The 25,447-nt window shown below is 46.3% G+C and overlaps 2 protein-coding genes and 1 long non-coding RNA gene across 3 annotated transcripts in view; 1 reads left to right on the top strand and 2 right to left on the bottom strand.

Annotated features, from left to right (window-relative positions):
* LOC137654776 (uncharacterized) overlaps positions 1–25,447 on the bottom strand; it is a 314,879-nt gene that overhangs the window by 129,667 nt on the left and 159,765 nt on the right. The window lies entirely within an intron of this gene.
* Positions 1–25,447, top strand: part of LOC137654774 (attractin-like protein 1) — a 280,888-nt gene that overhangs the window by 109,456 nt on the left and 145,985 nt on the right. The window lies entirely within an intron of this gene.
* Positions 2,541–25,447, bottom strand: part of LOC137654801 (attractin-like protein 1) — an 89,793-nt gene continuing 66,886 nt past the window's right edge. The window contains exon 19 of the mRNA XM_068388752.1: positions 2,541–2,993. Coding sequence (XP_068244853.1) covers positions 2,992–2,993 — 2 coding nt within the window. The 3' untranslated portion in view covers positions 2,541–2,991. The remainder of the gene's footprint in view (positions 2,994–25,447) is intronic.

The following is a 25,447-nucleotide window of genomic DNA, read 5'->3' on the forward strand; positions in this document are numbered from 1 at the left end:
CGTTCCAAGAAGTCTGCCGTTACGGATGAATCTCTTGCGACAGCCTCACGTAAAGAGATTTCATCAAAGCCTCCCCACGCTTCGTCTAACTGCCTTCAGACTATCGAAAGACTCTCTTGACCTCGAGGGTTTTCGAAGGAGGCAGCTAGAGCGATCGCGAGGGCTAGAAGATCCTCTACCATCAGGATCTATCAGTCGAAATGGGAGGTACTTAGAGACTGGTGCAAGTCCTCCTCTATTTCCTCTTCCAAGTGCCTCTGTAGCGCAGATTGCGGATTTTCTGCCTTATCTGAGAAACGGTCGCTCCCTCTCTGCATCCAACATTAAAGGCTACAGAAGCATGTTAGCTTCTGTTTTCAGGCATAAGGGTTTGGATCTTTCTAATAACAAAGATCTCCAAGACCTGCTTAAGTCTTTCGAGACTTCCAAGGAGCGTCATATTTCGACTCCTGCTTGGAACTTGGACGTGGTCCTACAGTTCCTTATGTCAGACAGGTTTGAACCATTAAATTCAGCCTCCCTGAAGGATCTTACCCTCAAGACTCTTTTTTTTGGTGAGCTTGGCTTCGGCTAAAAGGGTTAGTGAGATACATGCTTTTAGCAAGAACATCGGCTTCTCCGCTAATAAAGCAGTATGCGCTCTTCAACTTGGTTTTTTTGGCCAAGAATGAACTTCCGTCTCGTCCTTGGCCTAAATCATTTGAAATCCCCAGTCTTTCTGAGATTGCGGGGAATGAAGTTGAAAGAGTGCTGTGCCCCGTTAGAGCTCTTAAATTTTGTTTATCCAGAACTAAACCGCGACGAGGTTGTTCAGAGGCTTTATGGTGCTCCGTTAAAAAGCCCTCTTTGCCCATGTCTAAGAATGCGTGGTGTTATTTTATTAGACTTTTGATTCGGGAGGCACACTCTCAATTAAGTGAGAAGGATCATAATTTACTTAAAGTCAAGGCTCATGAAGTTAGAGCGATAGCAACTTCTGTAGCGTTTAAGCAAAATAGACCCATTAAAAGTATTATGGACACGACCTTTTGGAGAGGCAAGTCGGTTTTCGCTTCATATTACTTGAAAGATGTCCAGACTCTTTATGAGGACTGCTACACACTGGGACCATTCGTAGCAGCGAGTGCAGTAGTGGGTGAAGGCTCTACCACTACATTCCCTTAATCCCAATATCCTTTTAATCTACTCTTGAAATTTTTAATCTTATTTTGGGTTGTACGGGAGACTAAGAAGTCTTTCGCAATCTTTTTGATTTGGCGGGTGGTCAAAATATTGTTTCTTGAGAGCGCCCAGATTAAGGGTATTGATGAGGTCCTGTTATAGGGGTGTTCACCCTGGATATAGCAGCTCCTGGGAGTCTTTCAGTATCCTAAGAGGATCACTGGGCTTCGTGAGGATAGCGGACTAATGAGGCAGAGTAATAATCAGAGTCTGCTTCCTTACCAGGTACCTATACTTAAGTCTGTTTTTTGAATAGTTGTTAAAAACTCTTGAGCATATACGCCTTTATTATATTAATACTGGTCTCTACCCACCACCATGGGTGTGAATCAGCTATTATATATTCACCGGCTAAGTTTAATATTTAAAAATGATATTTTGATTATAAAATAAATTTTTGAATATACTTACCCGGTGAATATATAAATTAAAGGCCCTCCCTTCCTCCCCGATAGAGACCTAGGGGACTGAGAAGAACTGGTGATGTTGACAAGTATATGCGGTATCTGGCCGATAGTCGGCGCTGGTGGTCACACCCGCAACCTTCACGGCGATCGCTCGCGAGTTTTTGGAATCTGTCGAGCCGTCGGAGACGTCAGCTATTATATATTCACCGAGTAAGTATATTCAAAAATTTATTTTACAATCAAAATATCATATTATCTTCGAATTTGTCATATTTCACCTCTATTTCCACTTCCTTTCTTCTGTATTTCTGTCCAACCACCTCTTACTGTAACTGTTGGGATTTTCACCCAGTTGCACTTGGAAGTTGAATGAGGTCACTGTTCCCATTACGGGACAATATAAACCTAAGTTCATAAGTCCAATCTATTAAGGGATCCAACAACCACAAAGAGACTAACACGAATATCAATCTTTTCAAATTCACGTGACATACATTATGCATAGTATATACTGTAGTATAAAAACAAAATGGCCAAGAACACTACTTTGAAGAGTGCCAGAGTTTACACTTCTGTTTTTCCTATGGTGCCCATTAATAGTTATTGGCAGTCCATTAGTTAAGACAAATGTTGATACAATAATTCTGTAATAATACTAAGAAATGGTCATTGTCCCATTTGTTTAGTTTAGAAAGAAGGGCATCATGATTAACATTAGTCGAAAGTAATGCTGAAGTAAATACCAATTATACAAATTTCATTTCCAAAATGTTTGAATTTCTGTGCATCACAAGCACCGAGGCATTAGAACAAAAATGCAAATTATAAAGCAGAGGATTACTTTTAGAACATTTAGGCATTTTTCCAACAGATATACATAAATTGGATAATTTGTAATAGATAAAAACTCACTTAACAGAGAAGCAAAAATTTACTTAATGGAGTGACAAAAATTTACAGTACTTAACAGAGTAACATTACCAATTCACTAAAAACTGCAAAAAGAAGCTCTTATAGCTAACTTGCAAAAAATACCAAACAACTTAGGAGCTAAGAAATCAGGAACCTATTCCAAAACAAACCAAAGATAAGACACCATTTGGGTTCATACTTCCATGTGAATCAAGACCCAATAAGGATTTTTAATATCAAGCTAATCTAGTCAGTGTTCCTTTACCAAAAGATTATAAGTCTTGTTTTTCTTTTAATAAGGGAATCTAGTCATCGTTGACCCAGGCTTTGTCCTTGATCAGGGTAGGGATGCTTCGTTCATCTTAGATTGCCTTGCCTTATGCAAGACACAGGCTTTTGCATTAGACCAGGAAGCGATGCTGGAATAGGCTTTACAATTATGTTGACGAATTCCTGTAAAAGAACAAGAAGCATGTCTTTACAACTATGACCAATTGAGTTCTTAAAAAATCGTTCAAATACCATCTCAATTTGCTTAAAATTTAACATATCTTTCAAGAATGACTGTCAGAGAGGCTTCTAATTCTTAATCAATAAATTAAAGCATGATATGTCCCAATTGGCGAACGAACCTTGCTTGGTATAACATCAGGAGGCTCTGTAATACAAGTTCTACGTAATTAACAGAATTGTGAAATGCCTCGCCTATAAATTTGTTCGCAGCCTGATTTACAAGTATAATCGGAAGGTCTTTACCTTTAACAATTAGTTGTTGGAAGAGAATTCATCCAACCCCTATGGTTAGCGTTGAAATTAATGACAAATGTGAAAGATGCCTACCTATCTTTCTATTATCTTTCTGTATCTTAGCCATGGAGACAAGAATGTAAAAAGTAACAACATCTAAGTCTGGATTGTGAAAGGTGGACCGCAAGTACAGTGAACCCTCGTTTATCGCGGTAGATAGGTTCCAGACGCGGGCGCGATAGGTGAAAATCCGCGAAGTAGTGACATCATATTTACCTATTTATTTAACATGTATATTCGGACTTTTAAAACCTTCCCTTGTACGTAGTACTGTTAACAAACCACCCTTTAATGTACAGAACACTTAATGCATGTACTACAGCACCCTATACTAAAACAGGCACAAATATTAAAGGCGATTTTATATCATGTGTTTCCTAAACACCTAAAAAGCACGATAAAAAATGGCAACCAATGTTTTGTTTACGTTCATCTCTGATCATAATGAAGAAACAAACTCATTTAGTGTACACATATATGTATAGGTTAGTTTTTGCATCGATTATATTGATTATACAGTACTGTATGTTGATTTTTTTATTACCAATGTTTTAGTTTACGTATTTTTCTTAGGACTTCCAAATGAAATCTTTTTCTTTATGACGCCGCCTGAAACGACGGCGTGTACGCTCAGTAAACAACCACGCTCAGAACAAACAAGGCATTTAACGCGCATGATGATAGTGATAAATAATGATACAGTACATACAGTATTTACAGTAAAAGCATTTAAAAAAATATGTTACCTTACAAATATAAATTATACAGTACTTGTACGTAGCAAAGCAGGAAAACAATTTGAGAGAGAGAGAGAGAGAGAGAGAGAGAGAGAGAGAGAGAGAGAGAGAGAGAGAGAGAGAGAGAGAGAGAGATTGTTTTACGTACGTAAATGTAAATTTTAAACAATAAAAATATGATAGGTTACAACATGTAGACTTTTAAAACCTTCCCTTTAACTTAATGCATACAGTACGTACATTACTAAACTATAAAACAGGTTAAAGTAAAAAATAAAGATTGTTACTGTACTCACCACGAAAGAAGTTGAAGAAAAACTTGAATGGTGATGGCGATGAATTTGCTGCACAGTAGAAATGATGATGATGAAGCTGATGATGTGTTCTACTGTGCAGTCAATGATAGTATTTTACGTCTCTTCAGACGGAGGTGTCTTTTCCTGGGACACCTCTTCAACTTCTTCCTGGGAAACTTCTTCAATTTCTTCCGAAGGCGTACTAGCAGGAGGAACTGGCTCTTTTTTGCGAGGCTGGAAGAACATTGTGATCGGAAGTTGTTGCCGCTGCTTCTTTTTTCGATCCAAGAGCATCCTGTAGGGAGTCATGATGTCATCGACCTTATTGGAGAATTGCATCGAGCGAACCATATCCTCGTCCCACTCTTGTAACATTTCTTTCGCCTCCTTGATATGGTTGCAGAACTTGGCAAGCCGTTCTAATGTTAAGCCCGTTTCTTCGACATTTTCTTGGGTCTCTTCCTGTGTACCCTCACTCTCTTCCTCACTTGCCGATTTCGTCAGGTCTTCGAGGTCTGCGTCAGTTAGGGGCTGGGAATGGCAGTCCAACAACTCGTCGACGTCTTCAGTCGTCATGTCGCCAAACCCGTCACCTCCAATTATGGCAGCCAACTGCACAGATTTCCGTATTGCAGAGTGTTGGATTTCCGACGGAGTAAATCCCTTGTCGTCGTAAACAATATCGGGCCACAGCTTCTTCCAGCTCGCATTCACGGTTGCAGGTTTCATCTCTTGAAGTGCCTTTTGAATATTCTGCAGGCACGTGGCTATGGTGTACTGCCGCCAGTACGCCTTCAAGTTGAAATCTTCATCCTCGTCATCTTGGGCAGCATCCACACACGCAACGAGGTCCGCCAAGGTATTCTTCGTGTAGAGGGCCTTGAACGCCCTGATAACCCCCTGGTCCATCGGTTGAATTAATGACGTGGTGTTGGGTGGCAGGAACTCAACCTGAACGCCCTCACGCGACAGGTCAGTTGCGTGTCCACCAGCGTTATCCATAAGGAGAAGGATCTTGAATGGCAAGCCCTTCTCTAAGAGATATTCATGGACTTGCGGGATGAAACACTGGTGGAACCAGTTGGAGGTCAGCATCTTCGTAATCCATGCTTTTTGATTATGCATCCAGTACACGGGAAGGAGATTCTTATTTTTATTTTTCAAAGCGCGAGGATTTTTCGACTTATAAATAAGCCCCGGCTTTAACAAAAATCCAGCAGCATTGCCACACATCACGAGGGTAACGCGATCCTTGAATGCCTTAAAGCCAGAGGCTTTGGCTTCCTCTTTGAACAGGAAAGTTCGCGACGGCATTCTCTTCCAAAACAAGCCAGTCTCATCCATATTAAAGACATGTTCCGGCTTGTATCCACCTTCGGCGATAATATTCTTGAACGTCTGGTTCACGTAAGTTTCAGCAGCGGCAGTGTCAGCGGAAGCAGACTCCCCATGCAGGGAAACGCTTTTCAGGGCGAAGCGTTTCTGAAACTTCGCGAACCATCCTTTGCTTGCGGAAAAACGTTTCTGAGGCTGGGAATCAGTGGATGTCCCTGGTTGAGGATCATCTGCATCATCATCATCTTCAGCATGGTTGCCGTCGTCGTCTTTAGGTTCCTTTGCAGCAAAATTCTCATATAAGCTCAAAGCCTTTGTTTGGATGGTGTTCGTATCCAACGCTATGTTCTTCTTCCGGCAGTCGGCAATCCACACAGCTAAAGCACCTTCCATGCGTACGATCGTTTTATTACGCGTTGTAACGACTCGCTTCGCTGATCTGCTAAAGGTGATTGCAGCAGTCTTTCTAATGTTCGCCTCGTCCTTTTTGATATAGCGAACGGTGGATTCGTTGATGCCAAAATGGCGGCCGGCGGCCGCGTAACTTCTACCATCTTTTAACATGTCGAGAAGCGTAACCTTCTCAGCTATCGTCATCATCCTTCGGTGGCGTTTAGGCTCACTACCAGCCTTACTAGAAGCAGAACGCTTGGGAGGCATTGTACAGTAGGATTTAACAGAAAGTTCAACAAAAAGTTCAACTTAAAACAGTCGCACACAGCACAGATTAAACTTCACAAACTTAAGAACGTCTACTCAGCAATACGCGGAAAGAGAAAGTGAACGATCCAGCCCCGCGAGAACTTTGATGCTGCGGGTAGAAGATGCGGGCAAAACACCAATCACAGGCTAGATAACAAAACTTGAGTTCTGATTCGTCATCTATCAGCGCTTGAACCAATCACAACCCGTCTTACAGTACTATGATGCGTTGGTTACTCATAGAAGATGCCCCGCGCATAATGAGCGTACGTAGATTAAGTACAATACCGTAATAATAATAAATAATGATAATAATACTGTACAGTAATAATAATAATAATAATGATAATAATAATAACAATAATAATTTTATTAACAACAACAACAATAATAATAATAATAACAATAATAATAAAAATTTACGTACGCTATTTTACGCCTCTCTCTCTCTCTCTCTCTCTCTCTCTCTCTCTCTCTCTCTCTCTCTCTCTCTCTCTCTCTCTCTCTCTCTCGTACGCTTATTCGAAATGTGATTTTTGCAACAAAGAATATTATTGGATGCAGTACTGTACTACGTACGTATACATACAAAAGATTCATGGAAAAGAAGCACATCCATTACAGTACACACCATTCTAATATGGTATGACTGCATCTGATTTGCGTTTCATGTTCGATTTAATTTTACTACGTACTGAATTATCGTATGATCACATTCTCTTTTCGTGTTTTATTTCTTTCTGTGCTGAATTATATATCATATGTAATGCAATGAACAATCAGTAAGAGCAGATATTACTAATTACAGTATTAATGGAATTACAGGTAACAAAATATCGTATTTGGTTGTCTTCAGATTTCGCGGTATTTTCAAATTTTCCGGAAAATCCGCGATATGTATATATATATGGGTTATGGGAAAACCCCGCGAAGTGGTGAATCCGCGATTGTCGAACCGCGAAGTAGCGAGGGTTCACTGTACTGTATGCTATGCTGTTGTTATGCTGGCTACAAATATTTGGGACTTTATTCTTATAACGTCCACAATCATAATAGGACTCTTTATTATAATTTTTACTATTAGCTGAGCTATAATCCTAATTGGAAAAGCAGAATGCTATAAAAGCAGGGGCTTCAACAGGAAAAATTTCCCAGTGAGGCAATGAAATAACGAAACACAGAATATAGTGCCTTAGTGTTCCCTCAAGCAAGCAAGAGAACTCTAACCCGAGATAGTGGAAGGTCATGGTATAGATGCTCTCATTACCCAAGACTAGAGAACATTGGCTTGATTTTGGTGTGTCCTTCTGCTAGAAGAGCTGCTTACCATAGCTAAAGAGTCGCTTCTACCCTTACCAAGTGGAAAGAAGCCACTCGACTGCTGAAGTTAAACCCGTGAGTGAAGAAGAATTTTTTGGTTATCTTAATGAGAGAGGAGAATGTGCATAAAGAATAGGCCAGACTGGTGTATGAGTAGGCAAAGGAAAAATGAGCTGTAACCAGAAAGGGATCCAATAAAGTACTATCTAGCCAGTCAAAGGACCTAATAACACTTGCAGTAGTATCCCAATGGGAAGTTGGTGTCTTGGCCAACCTATAAGAAAGTTACTGTGTCTTGATATGCACTGTAATCTTTGCCTTGTGAATGACATCATGTTTAAGGATCAGGTGTTGTACACTTTATCAGAGACCAAATTGTCTGCACATGATAGATTATGGTACAGAGTGGAGGCAACAACATGGTCACTTATATTACCATGTATGCCACAAATGTTACAATACATTAAATTGGATTGCTGCTGTCACGAAGCTTTTGGTTTGGGATTTAGCAGAATATCTCCAGACTGGAAAAGAATTGGAACCAATGTATAGGTTATGTATGTGAAATTACATATACTGTACTGTACTCTACTGAAAAATAGTTTTTTTATTTGCAAACAGACTTTATTTGTAATGTAACTTCTCTTCTCAAGTACTACAGTACATAAAAGGTAAACCGGTTCAGTTTGAAGAAGCCTGTTTGAATTTAATGTGCTTGCAATAAAGTATTTGAAAACCAAATCTAGAATCCTTTTTTTTCAATATTAAACTTACCCGATAATCATGTAGCTGTCAACTCCGTTGCCCGACAGAATTCTATGGAGGGATACGCCAGCTATCACAATACTAGAAGGGGGTGTATTTACCAGCGCCACCTGTGGCCAGGTACTCAAGTACTTCTTGTTGACACCTCCTCAATTATTCCTCTGTCGTGCTTCCGGCAAGACGTTCTGGGATACGCTTATGTTCTTGGAGTATTTTCACGACTTTGGTGAAGTATTTCTCTTTGATTTCGGCTGTCGCTTTACTGGAAACTTCTATATTAGCTTAGTTAGCTTTTGGAATTAATTTGATTAATTATGGTGACGAAGAGAGTATGAACTCTCGTTCACCTTTCAATGGCCGACCCTTCCCTTAGACGGAAGTGTTGGTGTCTAAGAGAGTATAGACTCTCTTTCTTAATTTTGCTTAACAAAAGTTATAGATTTATTTTATATCTCTCCGCCTCTTATAGGCCTCTTCGATTAACTTCCTTTTATTATAAACTTATTAAAATTAATTTTTCAATATTAAACTTACCCGATAATCATGTAGCTGTCAACTCCGTTGCCCGACAGAATTCTATGGAGGGATACGCCAGCTATCACAATACTAGAAGGGGGTGTATTTACCAGCGCCACCTGTGGCCAGGTACTCAAGTACTTCTTGTTGACACCTCCTCAATTATTCCTCTGTCGTGCTTCCGGCAAGACGTTCTGGGATACGCTTATGTTCTTGGAGTATTTTCACGACTTTGGTGAAGTATTTCTCTTTGATTTCGGCTGTCGCTTTACTGGAAACTTCTATATTAGCTTAGTTAGCTTTTGGAATTAATTTGATTAATTATGGTGACGAAGAGAGTATGAACTCTCGTTCACCTTTCAATGGCCGACCCTTCCCTTAGACGGAAGTGTTGGTGTCTAAGAGAGTATAGACTCTCTTTCTTAATTTTGCTTAACAAAAGTTATAGATTTATTTTATATCTCTCCGCCTCTTATAGGCCTCTTCGATTAACTTCCTTTTATTATAAACTTATTAAAATTAATTTTTAGATTTGTTTATATTCGACCTTCCTAATAGTAGGCGGTCTTTTCTTGGTACCGAAGTTAATTAACATTGAGCCCGTCATTTCGGTTTTACCTGTTAACATATTATGCTATTTCCGCCACAGAGTTTGAAAGAATTTCTTTGATAGTCTCGTACTGTTTTCAAAGTTGAACTAACGTTTTGTTTTGTCTCTGCAGTTGTTGACGTTCAGAACGTTCAACTTGCACTCTATCGTTACGATAGAGAAAGAATGTTCACGGTTTCACGTTGCAGTAAGAGTAACCGTGTCTAGCGTTTTGTTCATTCTTTCTTAACTTAATGGTTTTGATCCTAATAAAGGAACTTTTCAGTTTTTTCCTTTAACAATAATATGTTTTAACGATATATATGATTGGGCTCTTCTCTCAGGTTCTAAGTCAAGAGAGAGAGAGAGAGAGAGAGATAGAGACGTAGGGAGAAAGAGGATAAACGTTTCATTCAAGCCTGCCAGGCGTACGAGTAACGTCGTTATCGTTTTTGCTCTTCTCCCTAGTCTCTTTAGGGGAAGAAACTAAACGTTTCTAGAGTGATCTAGTGTTTAGTCTCTTTCCAGCCACTGAATTATCTTTCATTAGATTTTTCTGTTACATTGTAATTCTGTTTTCGCAATTACTAACTTTTGAGAAAGGATAGAATTGCGTGTTTCAGGTACAAACCACTTAAAGTTTCGAGTTCAGTGAGATAAGTGCAAACAGAAATCAAAGTGATAAGTGATTAGCGCAAAGTATGTCAGTGTTGTGCGTGAGGGTACTTTTGTGCGCGCCAGTCGTCCTCCCAGTCCGGGACCTCTTGCAAGCTCCCAAGCCCAGGGGAGAAGCAATGTCGAAGGGCAGAAGGGTTCAGCAGGCCTTGATCGGCGCACAGAAGTATCCTCGGTGGTTGTGGGCGTGTCTTACCGAGACCGTCACTCCCACCCGCAGACGATTGAGCCCTTATTTTGCTCGTCTGCAGAAGAAATTTAGGGGAGAAAACGCTGGTCTCAGGTCTCAAGACCTTTTAAACGTAAAGTCCAGACCTATGCCAGACGTACGAAGTTAGAGTTCACAGTCATTGGGTTAGCTCTGACTCTCCTCAGTCATCAGTTGAATGCACTCCGCCTAAGAGGAGTAAGGTTCTGCCACAACAGAGCTCGACTGTTAAGGCTTTACCTCAGCCTACTGTAGTTTCTGCCGACCCCAAGTGGACTCTACTACAGTCCATGCAAGCACTGCTTTCGGACTTGATTCGTGAGTGTCGGGCTGAGAGTGTTGCTCCTCCGCCTCCGCCTACACTCCCTCCGCCTACACTCGCTCCGCCTGATCGCAGTACCACCTGCCAGGCGTACGATGTTGTGGACTCTACTACAGTCCATGCAAGCACAGCTTTCGGACTTGATGCGTGAGTGTCGGGCTGAGAGTGTTGCTCCTCCGCCTCCGCCTACACTCCCTCCGCCTACGCTCGCTCCGCCTGATCGCAGTACCACCTGCCAGGCGTACGATGTTGAGCCACGTGCTGAGTTTGCTGTTCCCAGTGGTGTTCAGCCTCCGCCTTCCTTAAGGCAACCTTTACAATGGGATCAGGAGGATTATACCTCTCTTCCTCCGCCTCCACTTGCTGCTCCACCAGTGATGCAACACTCGGTTGAGGTACAACAACCTCTCCCGTCCATGAGTCAGTCTCCTCAGCTCTCGCTGCAGCGAGCTCAACCCTCCACAAGGCAAGCACCACAACACCTTAGCCTTGCGCCTCAGGAGCCTCAGCTTGCGAGACATTTACCTTGTTCTGCGCAGCCTCTTCCTCATCGCGCTCCGCTCACACCACAGGAACTGGAACTTGCTACTCCGCTTCCGCCAACCGCTCAGCAAGCGCAACCCTTGGGTTCAACCACTCATGCTAGGAGTCAGCCTCCTCCACCCATGCGCCTTCCTTCTGCTTGTCTTTTATTCAGCCTTTGCAGACTGAGCCTCAGGTGTTCCCTCAACAGAGTCTTGAAGAGGAAACCACAACTATTGTTGTTCCAGCTCGTTCTGACTCTGCTGTTCAGCATACCTTACCTCCATTTTCAAACCATGGCAAAAATATGAATCATGAGTTATGAATGTAAGGTAAACATTATGTTGATTTTTAAACCCCATGCAAGCATGCATAAAGCACTCTAGCACTGGTCATGGAATTTCTGAGAAATGTTAAACGCCATGCACACGCTCTGCTTTCCTTACAGCAGGCTCTGCTTACAGCAGGCTCTGCTTACTACATGCTCAGCATACAGCATGCTCTGCATTCAGCATGCTCTGCATACAACATGCTCTGCATACAGCATGCTCTGCATTCAGCATGCTCTGCATACAACATGCTCTACATACAGCATGCTCTGCATACAGCATACTCTGCATACATCATGCTCTGCATACCTTACCGCATGCTTCTCAGTCACACATCTTGGGTTGTTGCCAACTCACTAGACTGTCAAGCAGTTTCATAACGTTGCCTTCTAGTCTGCTGCTTTTGCACCAGTGAACCCTCACTCAGAGAACTTAGCTTTTCTAGGATAAGGTCCTTGTAGATGAGAAAGTTCTTTTCTCCCTCCTTCTGATATTCCCTTGAGGACTCTGTCATTTGGAGGGAGCCTTTAGCTGCATAACCTCTTATGGACTTTTATTTAAGCATAACATGCTTCCAGGGAAGGTTATGGTTCCACTTCAGTCGCTAATCCCGTCTGTTACCACACCTGCTCCCATAGACCTTGAGCTGTGTTGCATGACATGCAGTCCAAGCTTAGTCCTTGTTAGAGGATTTTTTGTTTACGGAGTCAATGTGTCACGGGGAAGATGTTCAACAACCAACAGAAGTGACTTGTTGTGACGCAGTGCGGCAACCTCAGCAACCCGTTAAGGAGTTGTCTGTACGACCCAGACAGTCTAGACAGATTCGGGTTGTCACTGTACTTCCTCGCTTGCCCATGATTGACAGTTCACAGACTGTGCAGCAGTATCATGATCTTGTGTCCGGCTCCGTCAGACGACTGGCTTTTAAGAGCTCCCACAAGTCGTCGCTGTCTGGAGATTTTCAAATGGACTATGGATCTGACCAAGGAACTGGGCCTCCTGGTCAATTTTGAGGAGTCTCAGCTCGTTCCATCCCAGACCATTGTCTCCTTGGGTATGGATCTTCAGAGTCGAGCTTTTCGGACTTTTCCGTCGGCCCCAAGGATCTTCCAAGCCCTAGAATGCATCCAGAGCATGCTGAGAAGGAACCGATGCTCAGTCAGGTAGTGGATGAGTCTAACAGGGACACTTTCATCGCTGGCCCTGTTCATCGTGTTAGGGAGACTCCACCTCCCCTCCCTTCAGTATCATCTAGCTGCTCACTGGATAAAGGACATGACGCTAGAGACGGTCTCAGTTCCTGTTTCCGAAGAGAGGAGGTCTTCTCTCGCGTGGTGTAAGAACAGCTTTCTTCTCAAGGAAGGCTACCTTTGGCTGTTCAGAAACACGACCGCCGTCTCCTCTCGGACGCATCAGACACGGGCTGGGGTGCGACTTTGGACGGACAAGAATGCTCGGGAACATGGAATCAGGAGCAAAGGACACTTCACATCATTTGCAAGAAGTTGTTGGCGGTTATTCTGGCCTTGATAAACTTCAAGTCCCTCCAGCTTAACAAAGTGGTGGAGGTGGACTCTGACAACACCACAGCCCTGGCTTACATCTTCAAGCAGGGAGGGACTCTTTCGTGGAAGTTGTTCTAGATCGCAAGGGACCTACTCATCTGGTCTTTAGATCGAAAGCTAACTGGTAACGAGGTTCATTCAGGGCGGTATGAATGTCATGGCAGATCACCTCAGACGGAAGGGTCAGGTCATCCCCACAGAGTGGACCCTTCTCAAGAATGTTTGCAACAGACTTTGGGCCCTGTGGGGTCAGCCAACCATAGATCTGTTCACTACCTCGATAACCTAGAGACTCCTGTTGTATTGTTCTCCGATTCCAGACCCAGCAGCAGTTCACGTGGATGCTTTTCTGCTGGATTGGTTCCATCTCGACCTGTATGCATTCCCGCCGTTCAAGATTGTCAACAGAGTACTTCAGAAGTTCTCCTCTCACTAGGGGACACGGCTGACGTTGGTTGGCTCCGCTCTGGTCCGCGAGAGAATGGTTCTTAGAGGTACTGCAATGGCTGGTCGACATTCCCAGGACTCTTCCTCTAGGAGTGAACCTTCTAAGTCTACCTCACGTAAAGAAGGTACACCCAATCCTCCACGCTCTTCGTCTGACTGCCTTCAGACTTTCGAAAGACTCTCAAGAGCTAGGGGCTTTTCGAAGGAGGCAGCCAGAGCGATTGTCAAAGCAAGGAGAACATCCACTCTCAGAATCTATCAGTCTCAAGGGGAAGTCTTCCGTAGCTGGTACAAGACCAATGCAGTTTCCTCAACCAGTACCACTGTAACCCAGATTGCTGACTTCCTGTTATATCTAAGGAAAGTAAGATCCCTTTCAGCTCCTACGATCAAGGGTTACAGAAGTATGTTGGCAGCGGTTTTCCGCCACAGAGGCTTGGATCTTTCCACCAACAAAGATCTACAGGACCTCCCTAGGTCTTTTGAGACCTCAAAGGAACGTCGGTTGTCCACTCCAGGCTGGAATCTAGACGTGGTCCTAAGGTTCCTTATGTCATCAAGATTTGAACCTCTCCAATCAGCCTCTTTTTAGGACCTCACATTAAAAACTCTTTTCCTCGTGTGCTTGACAACAGCTAAAAGAGTAAGTGAGATCCACGCCTTCAGCAGGATCATTGTTTTCACATCTGAAACGGCTACATGTTCCTTGCAGCTCGGTTTTTGCTAAACGAGCTTCCTTCACGTCCTTGGCCTAAGTCGTTCGAGATCCCAAGCCTGTCCAACTTGGTGGGGAATGATCTGAAAAGAGTACTTTGCCCAGTTAGAGCTCTTAGGTACTATCTAAAAAGGTCTTAACCTTTACAAGGACAATCAGAAGCCTTATAGTGTGCTATCAAGAAACCTTCTTTTCCAAGTTCTAAGAACTCAGTTTCTTACTATTCAGGCTTCTGATTAGAGAAACACATTCTCGTCTGAAGGAAGAAGACCTTGCTTTGCTGAAGGTAAGGACACATGAAGTGGGAGCTGTGGCTACTTCAGTGGCCTTCAAACAGAACCATTCTCTGCAGAGTGTTATGGATGCAACCTATTGGAGAAGCAAGTCAGTGTTCGCATCATTCTATCTCAAAGATGTCCAGTCTCTTTACGAGTACTGCTACACCCTGGGACCATACGTAGCAACGAATGCAGTAGTAGGCGAGGGCTCAGCCACTACATTTCCATAATCCCATAACCTTTTAACCTTTCTCTTGAATACTTTTTATGGGTTGTACGGTCGGCTAAGAAGCCTTCCACATCCTTGTTGATTTGGCGGGTGGTCAATTCTTTCTTGAGAAGCGCCGAGGTTAAAGGTTGTGATGAGGTCCTTTAGTATGGGTTGCAGCCCTGTATACTTTAGCACCTTTGAGTTGATTCAGCCTCCCAAGAGGAACGCTGCGCTCAGTAAGGAAGACGATCTTATTAAAGGCAGAGTAACGGTTCAAGTCGACTTCCTTACCAGGTACTTATTATTTCATTGTTATTGTGGATAACTGATTATATGAAATACGGGATACTTAGCTATCCTTTAGTCTTGTACACTGGTTTTTCACCCACCCCCCTGGGTGTGAATCAGCTACATGATTATCGGGTAAGTTTAATATTGAAAAATGTTATTTTTATTAGTAAAATAAATTTTTGAATATACTTACCCGATAATCATGATTTAATCGACCCTCCCTTCCTCCCCATAGAGAACCAGTGGACCGAGGAATAATTGAGGAGGTGTCAACAAGAAGTACTTGAGTACCTGGCCACAGGTGGCGCTGGTAAATACACCCCCTTCTAGTATTGTGATAGCTGGCGTATCCCTCCATAGAATTCTGTCGGGCAACGGAGTTGACAGCTACATGATTATCGGGTAAGTATATTCAAAAATTTATTTTACTAATAAAAATAACATAATTTGTTTTATGTTAGATAGATTTTATATTCTAATCCAATTTGTAAAAGAAATACTTTGTCAAAGCTGTCATATTCTTTTTATTAACCACATTACGTACTATCATCTATTAAATAAGGGACTGCTTGAAAGAAATGATTTTCCAATCTCAATTTTTGATGTCTTGCCATTGTCTAATTTACCAACCTCCCCTTTTTTCCTCTACAGAAGATGAAGATCTAGATTAACAGTTGATAGAAGATAACATAGCTAATAGTGGCCAATGCAACGAGGGAAGATCGGGCTGTACAGTTACCGCTGTTCAGGCAGCTTGTAAACTCCTAGCGTGAGACAAAAACCCTCCCATAGATGATAAATTCCGGAAAACTGCCGATTCTTCTCCTGTGTCTAGAAGTTAGCCAGTGGTAAGTAATTGCATTAATAAATGCTGTAAAGTCATGTAGTTAAATTAATATTTGGTATTGTAATGATTCTCAAGCTTTTTTTTCTCTTGAGAATCACTACAATACCAAATATTGTAGTGATTCTAGAACTTCACCCATAACATTAATTGATGGATGTTTTGAAATTATAATTGTTCCATAACCGAAATACAAACCACGCTATTTACATTGGGTTTACCTTTTAGCGCAGCTGAAATGGCGAGCCATTAGAATTTAACGAGGGTGTATTACCCCCGCGCTAGTTTGCGGGGGGTATTGGAGTGGTAGCTAGCTACCCCTCCCCCCCCTCACACACAGATGAATGCTCACTTTCACTTTTGGCTCGGACTGTGACAGATGTCTCTGTCTTGGTCCTCTCTTGGCAGCCATTGTTTGTTTTGAATTTACTTAATCGCTTACTTTTCTTTTACTCAATATATATGTAAACATGTTTTCATGTTTGTATATATATATTTGAGTATAGAAATCAGTAAGATTCCTTTTCAGATTTGTGTGTGTAGTGTACGATTTCTACGTGGTGTCCTCGGCAGTTAGGCCTCCACGGCGTAATTTTATGGGTGGCGATCGAGTTTGACTCCGGTCTTTCTCTCCCTCTCTCTCTCTTGAGGTCGTTCACCCTTTTACTACGTGTTACTACGCCCTTGTAGCTTCCTTTCCGTGTGGGGGGGTTGCTACGCCGTACGTTTGTCTCAATTAGTTTATGAATCTAATTGTAGTTGCTAATTTTTTTCAGCTTGTAGAACGATTCCTTTCGAGGTTTTCGTTCTTTCTTTAGTGTTCATTCATTTTTAAATTACATAATTACATAGTTTCATAATTATAATTGTTATAATTCTGTTTTGGTTACAGCTCTCCTTCCGTGAGTGTAAGTGGTTGTGAGGGCACGTGCCTGTTGTGTAATTCTTGTTTCCTTTCCCTCGGGATTCCTCTTCGGAGCCTTCCTGGGGGAATGAATGTGTACTAATGATTTTTGTTTTATTATTTTACAGTTAACGATCTAGTTCGTTTCTGTAATATGGCAACGGTGTGAGCTGTCTTGTTGAGGCCTGGGGATTCGGCTGTTGCTGCCTCCCCCCCTTGTATTTTCGTCTGGGGCTTGTCTCCTTCTTCTGGAAGTACTCCCGTGACGACGGACAGCTCTCCAGTTCATTTTAGAACTCTCAGGAGGCTTGCCTCCTTGGGCGGGTAACTTTCCTGCCGAGGGAAGTTTTTCCTGTCCAGGCTTGAGTTTTTCCCCTTTTGGGGGGTTCTTCTCTTGCCTTTTATTCGTGCGACTATGCTCTTGGTGCTGAGCGGTCACACCTGCAGTTTCGCTCAAGGGGCTGGGCAACTGCAGGAGCTCCCCTTCGGAGGATTGCTCCTTTTAGGTCACTGGCTGACCAGTCTCTTCTACGTAGTGTTTCTCTTTCGTTCGCGAGAGAGTACACTCATAGAGACTCCTCTTCGGAGGTTTCTTCTGCTGCTGTTGCTGTTGGCCTCCCTCGCCGTGAGGCCCCCGTCCGCCTCGTCGTAAGGGCCTCTCATTTCCCTATAAGGGTGCTAAGAGGCGCCTTTTTGAATCTCCGTTTGCAGCCTACAACTCCTTTTTCTTGATCTTCCGCCTTGGTGCAGATGGACAGCAGTCTGATCTCATCTTCCGACGGGCAACGGTCTTCCCGACGGACAACGGTCTTCCCGACAGACAATGGTCATCCAACGGACATCAGTCTCCCGGCGGACAACGGTCTTCCAACGGACATCGGTCTCCCGGCGGACAGGCTACGGTCTTCCGATGGACATCTGTCTCCCGACGGACAACGTTCCCTTCGGGGCAAAGGGTTGCCTCCCACGGGGGTTCTTCCCTTGCGTGTCAGGGTTCCCCTGCGCGCCCTTCTGCTGTGTTCTCTCCTGCTCCTGCTCAGTGTTAGCGCACAGGCGCTCTCCTGGTCATCAGCGCTCTCCTGTTCGTCAGCGCTCTCATGATGATCATCCCTGCTGTTCCTGTTGGTTCCTGTTACGCGCCCTGTGCGCCCACGTTCGCCCTTGCGATCTAGAACTTCGGTTCAGGTCTGGGTCAAGGACTCTTCTTCTATGCGCAGGCTTCCACGCGTTGCCTTCTGCTCATCAGCGATCATCAGCTCGCCAGCGATCACCTGCTCGCCAGCGTTCACCCGCTCGAAAGCGCGCACAGGCGATTTTAGTATCGCCTATTCAACAGCGTTCTACATGTCTGCGATCTCCGGATCGCCCGCGTGTGTTACAGCCGGCACGCCAACGTTCTCCAACACTTCTGAAAACATGGTTCGCCAGCTACTAGCTCGCCATCGCCCACCTGCGCATGCTGCTCGCCATCGCGCGATCGCCCAAATGCAGATGCTGCTCGCCATCGTGCGATCGCCCACCTGCGGATGCTGCTCGCCATCGTGCGATCGCCCACCTGCGGATGCTGCTCGCCATCGCGCGATCGCCCTCCTGCGGATGCTGCTCGCCATCGCACGATGCTCACCTGCAGATGCTGCTCGCCATCGCGCAATCGCCCACCTGCGCATGCTGCTCTCCATCGCGCGATGCTCACCTGCGCATGCTGCTCCCCATTGCATGCTGCTCGCCATCGCTCGCCAACGCGTCGACATGCCACAATGAGCCATCGCCAACCTGCGCGTTAGCACTCACCAGCTCACCACCGATCGCCTGTTGATCCATATCGCCAGCGGTCTACCTCGCCCACTCGGCAGCGCGTTTCCTCGCCATCGCGCTAACGCTTGCATTCGCCGCCTCGGACTCATACACCCTCGCGACCGCTCGCCTGCGCGCCCGCGCGACAGTTCGCCTGCGCGCCCGCGCTACCGCTTGCCTGCGCGCCCGCGCGATCATTCGCCTGAGCGCCCACACGCCCACGTGCCTGCACGTCTACGCTCATGCGCGTCCGCGCACATGCTCTCCAATGTTCACCCGCGCGCGAACCGACGGTGTTCCGTCGCGCGAACCGGCGGTGTTCCGTCGCGCGAACCGGCGGTGTTCCGTCGCGCGAACCGGCGGTGTTCCGTCGCGCGAACCGGCGGTGTTCCGTCGCGCGAACCGGCGGTGTTCCGTCGCGCGAACCGGCGGTGTTCCGTCGCGCGAACCGGCGGTGTTCCGTCGCGCGAACCGGCGGTGTTCCGTCGCGCGAACCGGCGGTGTTCCGTCGCGCGAACCGGCGGTGTTCCGCCGCGCGAACCGGCGGTGTTCCGCCGCGCGAACCGGCGGTGTTCCGCCGCGCGAACCGGCGGTGTTCCGCCGCGCGAACCGGCGGTGTTCCGTCGCGCGAACCGGCGGTGTTCCGCCGCGCGAACCGGCGGTGTTCCGCCGCGCGAACCGGCGGTGTTCCGTCGCGCGAACCGGCGGTGTTCCGCCGCGCGAACCGGCGGTGTTCCGCCGCGCGAACCGGCGGTGTTCCGCCGCGCGAACCGGCGGTGTTCCGCCGCGCGAACCGGCGGTGTTCCGTCGCGCGAACCGGCGGTGTTCCGTCGCGCGAACCGGCGGTGTTCCGTCGCGCGAACCGGCGGTGTTCCGTCGCGCGAACCGGCGGTGTTCCGTCGCGCGAACCGGCGGTGTTCCGTCGCGCGAACCGGCGGTGTTCCGTCGCGCGAACCGGCGGTGTTCCGTCGCGCGAACCGGCGGTGTTCCGTCGCGCGAACGTCGGCTTAATTCTTGCAGTATCCATTGCTCGTCTATGGGTTATCGCTCGCCGACCTCCAGCTCTCGCCCTTCCTACCACGCTCGCCTTCCTTCTGCGCTCTTTCGCTCACCTTCGTTTGCGTTCCTGCGTGACAGCGCATGGGCGCTTCCACGTTCGCCCACGCGCAAATCTTTGAATTACCATCGCGCGAGCTCCAGGGAGATTGCGACCACGATTCCCATTGGGGTTTTCGCAGCATAGCCAGCCTGGCGAGTTCTTCTGGAGCGTATTTCCAGAACACGGCCTCACCCCGTAAACGCAGAGCATGGCACTTGCAAGAATAGGAAGAAACTTCAGGGAGGTCTGAGCGACACTCCTCTTTCCAGAACCTGGGTTAGCCCTCCCCCGTCATTCCCTGGAAGGATTTTTGGCGGGGGGGAGGGGGGGTGGGTTGGGGGGCTTTCCGTTCGAGATTTCTCCATCGGCCAAGGGGTGACTGCTTACCCCTTCCTCTGGGGCTTACCAGGTCCTTTCCCTCCTCGGTTATGGCCCGAGGTTTGGTTCAAGGAAGCTACAGGAAGATCATGGGTACTTTCCTCCTCTCGAGCTCAGGCACCTTGGCCTTTCGTCGTTGAGTATCTAACTTGCGGACAAGCTCGATGTTGTACTATCTGGACGCGCTGACTGTGGGCTTCCTTCGGGTGTCTCATCTGTGGAGGTCGACGACCTCAGACACCCTTCCATCCTTGAGAAGAGTTTGTTTGTGCCCAAGGACAGAGACTTAGACAGCGGCTGTGCGGAAGAAATCGACTTCCGTTTTCACTCCTCCAAGGCGCTTTCTTCCAGACTCTGCAGGGCTCCAGCGCCCTTTTCTTTCAACCACGTCGGCCTGTCAAGAACAGATGGCACGGGAGGCTCCCCCGGGGAGGCATAGTCCTAAAAGGAGTGGCAGAGTTCACGAACTCTAGGATTGCAGGTTTCTCGCTGGGAGGATGCTTAAGGTTACTCATCCGGATGACAGCTTCCCGATGCCCATTCCCGCACAATCTCTGTGATCAGCCAAGGATATCGCGCCTACCGTCTCTGTCAGCGAATTAAGTGACTCTGAACCTCTATGCCCTAGTGTCGGCAAGAGTTGCCCGGTTGGGCAGAATGATCCATACCTTAGGCGAAGGTCCTCCATAGGATCATCGACGGCTTCACCCCCGGCCTCTTCAGTCGATCCTTTCTTGTAAGGAAGGATCTGAGAGGGGAGTTCCGTAGTCGACCTCTCAGCCCTGATCAAGTTTGTCGAACAAACTTCGGCCAGCGTAGAACAGCAGAATCGATCAGACTGGTAACGAGGCGACAGGACTCCTTAAACCCTGGATCGGAAGGACGGGTACTTTCAGTTTCCATTCCATCCATCTTCCAGGGAGCTCATCGAATTCAGCCTAGACTGCAAGTATTCCTGCTTATGATGCAGTGTGGCTATCCCGCCGTGGCATAGCAGGTTTTTTCCCCAGAGAACTCTCCCTGCTTTCCTCATGGCCACTCAGGTGCAGGCTTTCGCCTCCTCTGCCTTTTGGAGGGCTGGTCAACTCCGGTAGGCTCGGGTTCAACCTTCTTCAGCGCCGGGACAAGCTTCCGGATGCTTACCATGAGTGTGGTTTCATGGTATTTTGCTTGGAGCCTTCTCTTCTTCTTCCTCAACATCTGGAGTATCTGGCCATGATATTGAGTCAACGGCCTTACCACGTTGGAAACCCCGCTTCTCGTCCATCCAGCGAGGTTAAGCAACGTCGGTTCTGGTCGGTACTTGGATGGGTGACCACCTGGGGACGCCAGATTCTGTTGCCACATCCTCCGAGCCTTCCTTTCAGTTGACTGTGGCAAGACTGAGGAGAGTCACAGTACCTGTTCTCAGTCAAGCAGAGCTTTCAGCCCTACCTTGGAACGTTTCCTAGTTCTCCTTTCCTCATTGACCCGTCTATAGTCCGAACGGTCGCCTCAGGATAAGTTCCATGTGGGACGGTCCAAGTTCCGGTGGTTTCAGGCAACGTTTAACCGGACTTCCTGGCCCCTATGGGACCAGCGGAACTATTAGACCTGCAATGGGTGTTGACCTATGGAACCTCTTGATGGTAGTGGATATTCTCGTCCTTTCCCCACATTTTTGATGCTGTTCTCGGACTCGTCAAAGGAAAGGGGGGGGGGGGGGGCATGTTCTGGTCCAGGCCTATGGTCAAGACCTGAAGGATACCTCTCCATCATTCAGGCAGGCTTAGGGGCCGTAGTCTGACCCCTCTACAGATCCTACAGCTCCTGCCGAGTCGCCCCGTGCGCGTCGACTTCATGATTCTGGCGTGTTCTAACCAGCAGGGGACGCATTTTCACACCTTCACATCTTGCAGTAGAGATACCGGGATGATGGAGATTATCTCAATACCACCATCGGCTCTCTCATTCCAGGCAGAGGAATGTTCTCTCTGACTATCCGAGCAGAGCCTCGTAGAGAGAGTGTACCTGGGGGTCTTTGACCTTGAGTAACCAGCAAGTCCTGGTCTGGGGGACCTGATCGCGACAGCTTGGAACCTCAAGCTTCCGCTGTTCTTCCCCCCAGTCTCAGACCCCGAGACTCTGGCAAGATGCATTCCGGTGATGGTGGGACAACTTCGACGCCTGCGTCTTCCCTCCTTTTTGTCTGTGGACAATGGGTCTCAACAAGACCAGGTTGTCTGTCAACCTTTCAATGGGAGAGCTCCACTGGGACTATGCGCAGAACGGTTTCTGGACCCTCTGCTTCCTCTGATGGAACTCCCGGGAGAGCTTCTCCCACGGCGCAGACTACTCAAGCAACCACACTGCGACATCTCTCCCGAACCGGGGCGTCGCTTCGGCTTCATGCCTGGAGACACTACGCCTCCTCCTCAAGAAGAGACAACCCGCTACAGTCGCGGTACGGAGGTCGCGTCATCTGCGATAGTCATCCGCAGGGGTCTTCCAGACAAAGTGAAGAGTCTTCGGTGGTTGGTGCCGTGGGAGATATACCTCTTCCCTTGAGGCCTCTTCTCCAGCAATAACGGTCTTATTGCCTTTAGGCGGGAGGAAACTCCTTTCCGCTCTCGGCAATGAAGCCTGTCGCTCAGCCTTTCCCTGACCTTCAGGCTTAAAGGAATAACTTTTTCCTGCCCGCTGGATCTTTCCTCGCTCATGCGAAGCTACGATCGTCCCTGCCCTAGTCGGAGGAAGACCTCCAACTTGGAGCATGGCTCGGACTTTTAGTCCTTTAAGAGATCTTCTCAAGACCCTTTACGACAGGCCTCGGATTGTATTCCGCCTTGGGTCTCCTGCTCACTCTGGCCACGGCCAGTGTGTAAGCAATCTTCTTGGTCACGTACGACTCCGCCCTTGATAAGGAAGAGGGGAAGGCAACATTCAGGTTCGCTCCTGAGTTGTTGGCTAGACTCAGAACCTGGGGGTCCCGGCCCTTCGGTCCAATTCCTTCAAGATTTCGTGTCTCCATTCTGTATCTGATGTCCCAAGACCTTCTCTTTCTTGCCAGTAAAGGAATCGAGAGGTTAGCTTTGGGAACAGCTGCAGTTTGTCCTCAGTTGCAGCCGATTTGGGAGCACAAGGAGGACACTGGGGAGAGTCACCAATATACCTCTTCAGCCCGGACTCAAGGACATTCATCTCGACCTGTCTCCAGACCCTCCCCCGTCACTTCGCCCTACAGTACGATGTTGGATACATCGCAACGTCCCTCGCCTTCGAGTAATACTACTCTGTGACGCAGGTGCTACAAGCTGGAGTCTGGAAGCGTCTAATGACCTTCGCAGCCCGCTTCCTGCAGGGCGTGACCCACAGGAGTCTCGATACGTTTTCTATCGCTCTGTGGTGGCTACACAACAGCTGGTCTAACCTCAGGCTCCTTTTTAGACAGGTAGCAGAAGGTTGAGGGCATTGTTATCAGGTTTTAGTCTGCATGAACGAAAGAAGTATGTCTGGCCCTTATTTCTTTCTTCATCATCCCCTCTACGGGGAAGCAGCATTCTGGTCTCTGCATAGCTGACCTCGAACCTCTGCAGGTAAACCATGCTTCCTTGTGTTCCGAGTATTGAGTCAATACTGTCGCGTCCCCCATACCCTGACGAGGTGGTATTGGGAACGTCCTAACCCAGAGTTCCTTCTGGAACTCCAGGTCAACTGCCTAGGACGGGTCACACTTCTTCCTTCACACACAAGCTTATGTAGGCTACACGGTTCCTTGCGGAGCAAGGAACTTGTGAGGTGCAGGGACTCCTTTTCTCGAGTGCGACTCACTCGGATTCTGAGTCCCCAGGTAAAGCCAAAGCCAGTATGGCTGGGGACTTTCCACCTTAACTAATGGGTAAGTCACCCAATGTAAATAGCGTGGTTTGTATTTCGGTTACGGAACAAATGACAAATTCGAAGATAATTTGTATTTTTCCTAACCATACAAACCTTAGCTATTTACACATATTTGCCCGCCAGCCCTGTCCCCCAAGACAAGTCCTACCTCTAAGTGAAAGTGAGCATTCATCTGTGTGTGAGGGGGGGAGGGGTAGCTAGCTACCACTCCCTTACCCCCCCCCCCCACTAACTAGCGCGGGGGTAATACACCCTCGTTAAATTCTAATGGCTCGCCATTTCAGCTGCGCCAAAAGGTAAACCCAATGTAAATAGCTAAGGTTTGTGTGGTTAGGAAAAATACAAATTATCTTCGAATTTGTCATTTAATAGAGATAAGACATTATTGCTGTGCAGTAGAATCTTGTAATAAGTAACACTGTTATCACAGACTTCTGTTACTCATATGTAATGGACTTACTCAGAAAACCAGAGTAAAGTTCGGTTGGAAAAGGCTTAACGTAAGAAAAAGTACATATTTCAGAGATATTTATATTCATTACTGTATATTTATTCATGTAAAGGTAATAAAACCATTCTTTCAATGAAAAATCTCTACTATGATATGAAAATTGAATTTGTATGAAGATTTGTGCAAGCTCTTAGTTCCCTCTATTTAAAATGTGGCAGAGAAATACGTTTCGAGTAAACAGTATCTCAAACAAAGCCTTCTGAAACTGTTTGTGGTATTATTTAAGTACCGTAGTCGATATATTATAGTGACTCATAGTATTGAGAAAGTTTCAGGTCATTTGATTCCAGAAAGGTAATGCTGCTTCTATTCAGAGAAGGTGTGTAGATTTTAAAGTGTATAAATTAATTTTGTTTAAATTAGTAATTCCATTAGAGTTCGTTGCTTGTTATTCCAGCGGTACTGAACCTGGCAGCCCGACGCTTCAATTTGAGGCAATCTGGGCTTTAGCGAATGTAGCGTCCTGCACATCTAAGAAGATGCAAGCGGTGCCCCAATTGTTTTAAACTACTGGCGTCTTCAAGCCAAAATGCTTGTGAGCAGGATGTTCGGACTTAGGGTAAGTCAGTTTATATGTTTTGAGCTTTTCATAATGACATGCTTGTAAATTGTAAGCTAAAGAACTTCCCGGGCTGGTCATCACAGTCAGTCATGGTCATATCTAGGTTATATTATAACCCTCTCTTCTATTTCCCCCTCTTATTTGATAGGTTGGGATTGCTACATTTGACAAGTATTTTTTATCATTTATGGTGGATAACAGGGTAGGGTTGGTTTTTGGTGAAATCCTAAAGCTCGACCCTGCATTCTATTCTGCCGATGATTTTTTCATCTGTTCCGTTTGAGTTCTCTCGAAAAACTGTCA

The sequence above is a fragment of the Palaemon carinicauda genome, chromosome 15 (genome assembly GCF_036898095.1).
Source record: "Palaemon carinicauda isolate YSFRI2023 chromosome 15, ASM3689809v2, whole genome shotgun sequence".
NCBI classification, from domain to species: Eukaryota; Metazoa; Arthropoda; class Malacostraca; order Decapoda; family Palaemonidae; genus Palaemon; species Palaemon carinicauda.